The sequence below is a fragment of the Egretta garzetta genome, unplaced genomic scaffold, assembly GCF_000687185.1.
Source record: "Egretta garzetta isolate BGI_Z169 unplaced genomic scaffold, ASM68718v1 scaffold117, whole genome shotgun sequence".
Classification (NCBI taxonomy): domain Eukaryota; kingdom Metazoa; phylum Chordata; class Aves; order Pelecaniformes; family Ardeidae; genus Egretta; species Egretta garzetta.
In genome coordinates this window covers 2,725,100-2,734,987 of record NW_009260479.1, presented here as the reverse complement: position 1 = coordinate 2,734,987, position 9,888 = coordinate 2,725,100, and the positions used below count along the sequence as shown (strand labels likewise).

The 9,888-nt window shown below is 38.3% G+C and overlaps 1 protein-coding gene across 1 annotated transcript in view; it reads right to left on the bottom strand.

Moving 5' to 3' along the window:
- Nucleotides 1-8,769, bottom strand: part of LOC104130993 (sodium channel protein type 5 subunit alpha-like) — a 35,654-nt gene extending 26,885 nt beyond the window's left edge. The window contains 6 exon segments of the mRNA XM_035899625.1: nucleotides 1,700-1,921; nucleotides 2,774-2,865; nucleotides 4,039-4,167; nucleotides 5,735-5,842; nucleotides 7,416-7,534; nucleotides 8,515-8,769. Coding sequence (XP_035755518.1) covers nucleotides 1,700-1,921; nucleotides 2,774-2,865; nucleotides 4,039-4,167; nucleotides 5,735-5,842; nucleotides 7,416-7,534; nucleotides 8,515-8,769 — 925 coding nt within the window.
- Between the last annotated feature and the right edge of the window lie 1,119 nt (nucleotides 8,770-9,888).

Here is a 9,888-nt window from a genome sequence, read left to right as displayed (position 1 = left end):
TACCATGTAAATACACCGTAAAGGAATGAGTCACTATCTGGGCTACTTTCTACCCCAATTTTTTAAAGAAGATTCAGTGACTGAGCTTCAGAGAGTCATAACAACATGCAGTTTTCCTTGTTGGGGATGGGAACTTCACACAAAGTCAGAACCATAAAAAATATACACAGCAGCCCATAAAAAGTATAGAAAAAAATCATTGAATAGAAAACTGGGCTTACAGTGCTACAAGTCCTGAACCCTGTAGGAAAGATATCTAGCTTTCGTTAAACCTGTCTGAGCCCTCCTGTTCCTTTTGCCATCATTGCAAATCACCCTGCATACAAGGTATGTGGCGTAGGATGTGAGCAAGGCAAAGCTTGTGAAGCAACACAGACTTTCAATTTCTTGAGCCATACTTTCTCTGGGCTATTGCCTTTATATAGCTGCAGTGTTCTGCATTTAAAAAAAAAAAAAAAAAAAAAAAAAAGATGTTTTTGTTTCCTATTTCTTCAGCACAGAAAATTAGCATTTTTAGCCAAAGGTTGCCACATCCATGGTCTCTGTGTTCTACTGTAGTCACTGCCTGGTTTCTTTTGAAATTTGCTTTCAGTTATGATTTTTACAACATTCTGTATATGTTAATGTCTTTCTTCTTATGTGTGGTTTTTTTGAGTTTCTTGCAAGAAGTTAGAATCATAGAATCATAGAATGTTTCGGGTTGGAAGGGACCCCTAGAGGTCACCCAGCCCAACCCCCCTGCAGGGAACAAGGACACAGCTAACCAGATCAGGTTGCTCAGAGCCCCATCCAACCTGAACTTGAAAGTTTCTTTTCAGAAGTTCTTCTCAATAATCTTTTATATAAAGACTTTCTCCCCGGACTATGAAGTTTTTAAAGAAATCCTGTCTGAACAAATCTCCCACACGAGTGTATACAAACAGCAATCCTGTGGGGCTTTTTAATGTATTTCAACATTTACCCTGGGAGAATGTTTTTCTCCCCATATAACTGCTCTCTGTCTGAACTTGCTGGTGGAGATTTTCTTCAGTGATGAAGCTTTCTTCATATTTCTGGCATAGATATTGTTTACTTTGAGTGTATTTTTTTCATTCATATTGAGGCTTTTCCTGTCTGAATTGCATCTTACAGTTGCTGTTCCTCTGAGAATGCTTTGCTGTGTTTTCAAATCTCTGCTCTATGCTTCCATCACCAGCTTCGGTCAAGATGTATACATGAAAGATGCATATTATATATATATCTTATATGAGATGTAAAATATATCTCACATAAATCAGATGATACATATGATACAAAGATGAAAGTAAATTTGTTAAGTTAATTCCTCTGTTTCAAGCTGAAGAGTACTTCACTGGGCAGCAAAATGAAGATGTACAGACTCTTCAGCACGTAGTAAATGGTGAACTTTGGGGAATTACAGCAGCGAATGAGCTAATGCATGTTTCAGTTATTGTCATATCATTCTGGGAAACAGAGCTGGACATTACTGGAAAATTTGGGAGTGCTGTTTCTTATAATGAAGGGAAGGGGTGCAGTCCTGGATGCCTACAAGCTTCTCTGGCAATCTGAAGGCCATTAGCAGGTAGTTACTCATCAGAATATCAATCATCAAAACTTCAATATCATTTACAGAAGTGGTTATACATGCATGCATGGTGTCTATACTATCATCTAAATAAGAATTGAGACAAAAAATTACCTGCATCACCAACAAACATTTCATAGGATTCCCATGTTTTGTTAAAGATATAAGATGTTTTACCGAACTCCGTCGTGTTCCTGACACACTTGTGTCTTAGATTGCCCTTAAAAAGCTGGAGGCCTATGAGGGCAAAGACACTCAGGCAGAAACCAGTCAGGATCATCACATTGGCAAGTTTCTTAACAGACTGGATAAGTGCCCCTACAATGATCTTGAGTCCTAGGAAGACAATATACAAAGGAAAAACAGGATGAAAAACTGAGATTAATCTGTCATACTTGATTAGAGTTAAAACAATGTATAGCAACCAAAATGCTAAAATTACTGGATAATATGTGGCAAATATATTTGTAATGCAAGTCTAGTTTGGATGAGAGAATGATTAATATGAGAACAATTTTTTTTTCCTCATTTGATTGACCCTAAGATTTCCAGATGTTCCTTTAATTCCAGTAAAATATTTAGGCAAGGATGAGGAACTGGAGTTGGTCTAGTTTTTCTTATCCAGAAAGAGTAATATCCATAATTCAAACGAAATTTCCAACACTGTGATCTATGAAGAAACTGGAAACACTGGAAACAATAATGGCTATGATAAAAAAGACCAGAAAGAGAAGACAGAGACAACCTATTGGTTCTTAATTTGAATTTCATCATGAGAAAGAATCCACTGGCTTTGTAACTAAAAGAGAAGTGAAAAGGAAACTGTTTTCCCAGGGATGATGTGAGATGATTATAGTAAACTCCGTTCAGTCATCAGGGGTGTTTCTGTTGAACCACAACACTGAGGCCAGCTAGAAGAACATTCTGTAGAACTGACGTAAATTGTTAACAAAATCTTTAAAAGCATAATGAAAATGAATTAAATACAAGATTGTTTCTAACACTTTATTTATTCTGGTTGGGCCAGGTGAACTGAGGCACTATTGTGTGCAGCCGTGTCTGCAATCAATGAAAGATACAGAAAAAAATTTTAAAAAAAGGGAAAAAAAAGGCAAAAGCCAACATTTTGATTGGAGAAAAGAATCAGTTCTAAGTAGCAGGAAATATTCAGCAAATAGGGCTTCTTACCTGGGACTATTGAAATGGTTTTTAAAGCTCTCAGAACCCTGAAAGTCCGAAGGACTGACACGCTCCCCAAGGTACTAAATGCTCCCACATACCTGTAAAGTCAGGACATGATATATCAAGTGGTCGAACCATATAAAAAGGGTGATTATTTCACAGTGGTCGTTCTTAACTGTCAATCCTTCTGAGCATATTTTAAGTATTAATAAACTACACATCAAGGATTTGTCTGAAGACTTACAAAACAGAAACCCATTTCTGGATTATTAGAGTTTCCTTATGAGGTAGCTCTTGGCTTGCGCACAGCTGCTTTTGTGTCAGCATCTTAAAATATCATGCGTTTAAAATATAAACAAAGATAACACCCAAAAGTATTCATTTCAAGCTGAAACACTGGCTGAACCGGTTTGATCTCCCTTCTGTAGCTGCACCTAACTGGTGTAAAAGCTTTCTAATTATAGAATCATAGAATCGTTTAGGTTGGAAAAGACCTTTAAGATCATCAAGTCCAACCGTTCCCCTAAGCCTGCCATCCCACCACTAAACCATGTCCCTAAGCACGAGAAGAGGCCGACCCCCACCTCACTGCCCCCTCCTGTCAGGCAGTTGTAGAGGGCGATCAGGTCTCCCCTCAGCCTCCTCTTCTCCAGACTAAATAACCCCAGTTCCCTCAGCTGCTCCTCGTATGACTTGTGTTCCAGACCCCTCACCAGCTTTGTGGGTCTCCTCTGGACATGCTCCAACAACGCAACGTCTTTCATGTAGTGAGGGGCCCAAAACTGAACACAGTATTAGTGGTGCGGCCTCACCAGTGCCCAGTATAGGGGCACGATCATTACTGCAAACTGAAGCTCAAACTCTGATTTTTGGAGATAAAGAGCCCAAGTTTAATTCAGTATCCTGGTATCTATACATATCGCTCTGTTTTCAAACTTACACTTCTATTCACAGGATCAGTGCGTCTATATTTAACAGCCCAGATATTGCATTTCACTTATTGAAATGCATCCGTTCACATACGCTTATCGCAGGGTATATCTTGCTCTGCGCAGCTCTATTCCCTTTTTGGAAGGCTCATACATTGTTGTTACATAGTGAGCGGTAAATCAAGGGGAAGAGCCAATGTCCTAGATAGTTTCAGATGCAGTTAGGACACCAAGGAATTTTTTTGTTTTGTACTGCAGACAGCCTTTTGCACCGCAGCAACAGGAACTTCAAATAGAGAGCGCCAAGCACAGTTAATCCATATTTTATGTGTTCCCACTTACGCCATAACGATAACACTGAAATCCAACCAGTTCCAGGGATCTCGAAGGAAAGTGAATTCATTTAGACAGAATCCTCTTGCCAATATTTTTATCAATGATTCAAAAGTGTAAATGCCAGTGAAAGTAAATCTAAGGAAAGGAGAAAAGCGCCAAAGGAACACAGCAATATTAGTAATTAACGGAAGAGACAGAGTCAGACTATTTACTGTCTAGGCCAACAAACCAAGCCAATGCTGCAGCACAGTAGTGGAAAGACTGCTGTTGATTTCAGTGTATTCTATCAGTATCTGACTGATACGGAGTTTGAGACAGTAGCTGACTGCCGTATGGACGTGGCTATTAACGTGCATGCCTGTGGCATGTTTTTTTGACATTTAACAATTTTTTTCCAACTCTTTCATGTGATTCACCATAATTTGAAAACCACAAAACTCCTAGCTACATGCTAAAATAAAGATCAAAATTTGTGTCTTCCTCTGGTTTCAAGTGGCCCAATGAATGTGTGATATGCTGTGTATTATTTACTTTGAGCACAAAGCATCCATTTCTGTGCAGAATGTTTAAAACACTTAGAGAAGTACAAGAGTAGAGGATTTTCAGTTTAAGATGGCAATTATTCTTATTAATGGAAAATTATCAGTAAAAGCTCTTCTGGACTTATTGAGTGCACTTATCATTTCAACAAGAGAGCGATTCCCCTATGGAATTCAGAAGGCATTCATTTGGTAGTCAGCAAATGCACTAAGAAGTGATATGGATGTAGTGCTTCCCATTTCACTTGGAAAGAAGTATTCTGAAATTATTATTGAAATGCATTTGAACAGTAGTTTTGATGCCAACAACAGATACAACTCTTATCTAACCTTTATGCTTTCATAAGTAGGGAAGTATCGCAGCATCTTCTGGAGAAATGTCTATTAATACCATGCAGAGTATTGTTCCTGCTTGCGCGAGGATTTGCCGTTCCCAGCTGTTTCAGTGTCGTGTAACACGAGATAGTCAGAAACAATTTTCAAGCTGTTTTTAAAACTAAGTAATTTGGAATCTTTTCCTTTGAGTTAGGTGTGAGAATTATCAGGCTTCGTATTCTAACATTTTTATGCCAAACTGAAAAAGTGAGAGCTGAAATATTCTTTAGAAAAAAATTAAATATGGGATTATCCATCTTAAGTGGGACTACAAAGGCATGGATATATTGTGATTTAATATTGCAAGTGTTGGCAGCACTGAAGAGAAGAGCTTTACTCTCTAACAGTGTCCTGCAGGCCAGAAGCTTCTGACAGAACATTTTATTAGAGCAAGCCTCAGCATTTCAATATTATTAGAAAGAATTTTAAAAGACAGCAGCTCTTGATGTGCTTCAGCAGCAGCAACAATGGGAAATGTGTCTGGATAAAGAACAAATAATTATTGAGTAACTTCAGAAAGTGGGATAGCAAACTGGAGCAGTAGGATGGACATGAAGCTAGTTCAACAGTGGAACATAGTCTACACTTACTCTCCCCTATAACACCACAATTTTTGTAGCTATTCAGTTTAAAGACAAAAACACACACAAAAAAATTACAAACTCCTAACACCAGCAACTTTCCTTCTAAATCGCCCATAAACTATCTTGAGTGAAGGCGGCAAGATAAGTCTCAATAATTCAATGTAATTACAGAATTAAGAAACATATGTGCCCACAGATACTTACTCAACATACTTGTTCCACGAAGAAGATGGAGATGCCTTATAGGACTCAGTCAGAGCCATGAATACACAATTAGTTATAATAGTGCATATAATAAACGAAGTGAATAATGTACATCATGGGAGTGAAGGCAAAGAATATGACATTGATTCAGAAAGGTGACTAGATATTCTATCAGCCATAGTTGTAGTATCTGGTTTTGAGTTTAAAGCACATGTAAGAACAGCATGCACACGTATTTGCTGATTTTGAGTCATATTAGATGACAACATGCTACCATTGTTATTCATGCCATCCGGACTTCTGTATGGGCTAGAGATCTGCTGCTTTAAACATTGCAAACTTGGTAAGAGTGGGAGGAAGGATGCATTTTTAGTTTCATTTTATAGCATAGAAGTTAAAAACTTGCCCAAGCTCACACAGATGAAGCCAAAACCTGACTCTAAATTGGCAGAGCTGAGCTCTTCTGAAGGAACAGCATGATGTCTGGCAGGGTACCTGCAGGTGTCTCAAAGGACTCTAGATGCCCATGTTTAGCAAACTCTTGGAGGTGCCCAGCTGCTCTCTGGGACCTGCTGGCTATAGGGGATAACTTGGGCATCTAGATCACGTGTAGACACCTAAGCTTAAGCACTTGGCTCTGGAGCTGAATCTCATGCCTTGTGTCATACTACATGCTTTGGCAATACAGGAAGTAGATGTCCATGGGAAAGACATCCAATCTTCCCATCATCCATCCTCATCACCTCCACAAAAAATCTCTAGGCATGGTCAAACTGTCACAAACCCAGGAGCTGTACCACCAGTGTTGAAATGCCATTATCAGCCAACTTGCTTGGGGAAGCCTCAGAAGAGAGGCAACACTCCTCCAGGGATATCTGTACACTGCTATGATGACAACTTCAGACCCATTGCAGCTAACTCAGCACCACACAGCCAGGAGATGGCTGGAAACTTAAAATCCACACAGGGATACTGCAGAGTCTGCACTGGGCCTGATTCAGCCCTGAGCAACAGCATTATCGCTCTGGTCCCATTCCCCAGTGCCAAACTGGAGCAATACACTAGTGATTCCCATCCCCTAAATTTGATGTATGAGGTGGGATCTATATTACTTTTATATTCCAAAAGCATTCCCTGCAGCATCCCTGGAAACTTTCATTTTCATATCCCAAAGATATATTTTTTAATCTCATTTCCTAAAGAAACTGAGTTTGCATCATTTTTGTTTCTGTGTGTTTTCATCTGTGTGCCTGCCTATCTCACCCTTTTTTTCTTAAAACTGGCCAATTGTTGATCAGTTTTGACATGGGTTGAATTTAATTCCTGCAGTTTGGGTAAGCAGGAGATGAGAAAGAGGACAGAGATTTATTAGTCTTCTCACTGAGAAAGGCTTCAGCACGAGATACTTGCTTATGAGGCATTGGAAACCAACATTAGAGATCATTCTCAAAGCACAAATCTGTAGAAAATCAGGTTTCGATACCCCCAGTAGTCACAAAACTATTTATTTCTAAGTAGCACAAGAGCGCCAAGACAATAATAATTTCTAAGGTAATTCATAATTAGACATAATCTGAAGTGAGGAAAAGACTAAGTTCATTCGATGCTCTAAAATAGAAAAGCACAGCATTAGGTAGGGTTTTGTAATCAAAAAGAGTGAATGAAGCCAACAAAAGGATATAAATGTACTAAAATTTTAATTGCTGTTCTTCGGATTGGATGGAAGGGACTGAGGATCCATAAGGCACGTGTAGCAGTAAACCTGAAGATCGTTTTCTGTTTGTTTAGCACTATGAAAACCTTTAAAAAAAAATAAAGAAACATGAAGTAAAGTCTTCAGGAAGTTGAACAGAGAACATATTTATGTACTATATCCTGCTGTATCAGTGATGAGCAAGAGCTTGATTTTAACTTTAGTCTGTTTGTTTAAATGGGAAGACTCTTTGTAATACTTTGCTATCCTTTCGTCATGAACTGATGAAAGAGTTAATACCCATTAACTCTCAAGCTGCAAAAAAATTCTTAGTGTGCACTTCTCTTTTAAACTTTAGGCCTTGCAAAGGGTTGTGCACAGAACTAATCTTGCTTGTGACTATTCTTTTAAAATAAATTGAACCTCTCATTGAGTCAAGATATACAGAGGTGGAAGAAAGAATTGCAGCCTTTATCACTATTTGCTATTGTGATCCTCTAGCTCCAAGACTGTAGAAATTAGTTCAAAGTATAACCATTTCTCAAGCAATAAGCATAATTTCCAATGGATTAGTTCCCGTTTCTCTGTTCGTTATTGAAAACCATATTCTTCAGTACTTCATGATTAGAATATGGAGCTTGAATAAGTAGGTTTTAAGGTTCATCAGCAAATGTTTTAAAATAACTTTTATACTTAGGTGATCATTTATTTTACACATAAGTGGAGCATAAGCATTGAGATAGCGAGGAACACATTGTCTCAAACCATGGAATTTAAGAAAATTTACAAAATTATTATCACTTCTTGTGGATCTGACTCAAAACCCCCTTTCCTTCCTTTATCCATTTTATATTTTCTGCTTCCATTCTGGTGTTAATCAAGTTCATATTATTTAATTTCTATAATTCAAAATTAATCTTTTTTTAAGAAGATTACAGCATGTCATTCAGCTGTGCCAACTGCCTGCATTATTTTAACCTAGAAATGGATGATAGTTTTTTCCAAAGGGATGTAAGCAAAACTGTTCACATAAACACTGCTTAGCAACACAATAAATTAAGAGACATGCATCTTGGTTGGCTCTAACCTTACGATCTTTGTAGTACGGGTCGAGATCCTCCAGTGGTTCCCCAATGAGCTCTGGAGGAGGATTTCCATAGAGAGCTGGTAACTTCTGGAAAGCTTTTAGGTCAAGTTGAGGACGTGGTTTTTCCTCAGGTTTCTGGTCTATAGTGTTTCTTCGACAATTTTTCTTGGCAGCAATTCTCTTTTCAATAGCAGCCAAGGATTCGTGAGTGAACTTACGGAAGTTGTTGGTACCAGGTAGTAAGAACTCAGCCATTTTTCATCCTTCTCTTCCTGTCACTAATTCTGTCCAAATAATAGAAACAAACAGAAAAAGGAAGCAAAATCACTCCAAAGCAGGTAAGTTATGAAAATTAAACAACTATTTTCCCATGCATGGCTTTTGGAGCCATCAGCTTCTAAAAAGATTTTAAAAAAAAGATATGATCAACAACTTTCTCAGTGAGATGTCTGTTCAGTGGGGTTTTTTTTAATTATGTGTATCTGATAAGATAAGGGAAGATGTCTATCAACTTAAGAGTGTATTTGGAGCACCTCATTTAAGACATCTGTGATCCTAAAGGCTCTTGAGCTTTTGTTCAGAAAAAAAACCTGAGGTGCTGGTTTAACCCAGTATGTGGAAATGGGACAGTAAACCCCATCAAACTGCAACAACATCAAATATGTGGAAGCTGTGTCTGCAACAGAAGGACCAAGTATTAAATTATCAAGTGGAGGTGTAAATACTCAGATGGATAACCCATCCTGATATTGTCAGCATAGGAATGAGCAGTAACCAAGCATTAAAAGATTTATCTCATGACTCATAGACATGGTGGACAAAAATGCTTGATCTGACAAGTGTCAAGCACAAAATTTATATTTTATGCCTGCTTGTCAGAATAACATAAGTGAGATTATATTAGAAAAACACTTCACATTATTTAATGGAGACTTTTGATCAGGTATTGGATAGGATCCATTCAACTAAATGCTACCTGAGTCCATACTTTGGCAGTATAGGGAATCCAACCTTCTGCCTTAACACTGTGAAAAGCTTCAAAGCAAGTCCATGAAGTGCACATATATTGACAGTGAAACAACTGAAAACTGTACACAGAGTAGGATGTTCTGGACCTGCATCCTTCTACTAACTCACTCCTAAGCTCTATAAAGAGATTTCTCTAAAATATTTTCTTTGATGACGACCTCTAGCAAGATACTGTTGATTCAGTACAGAGTCACAGAGCTACTGAGCCAGTGCAGTCCCACCTGCCAGCTGTGAAATGATCCCATCTGGTCAAGAACTTTACCCAGGATGGATCACTGCCGAGTCTGCATGGAAGAAAATCACATTAGAGGCATACAGCCAGGTATTTGCATTCAGAAGCTGCCA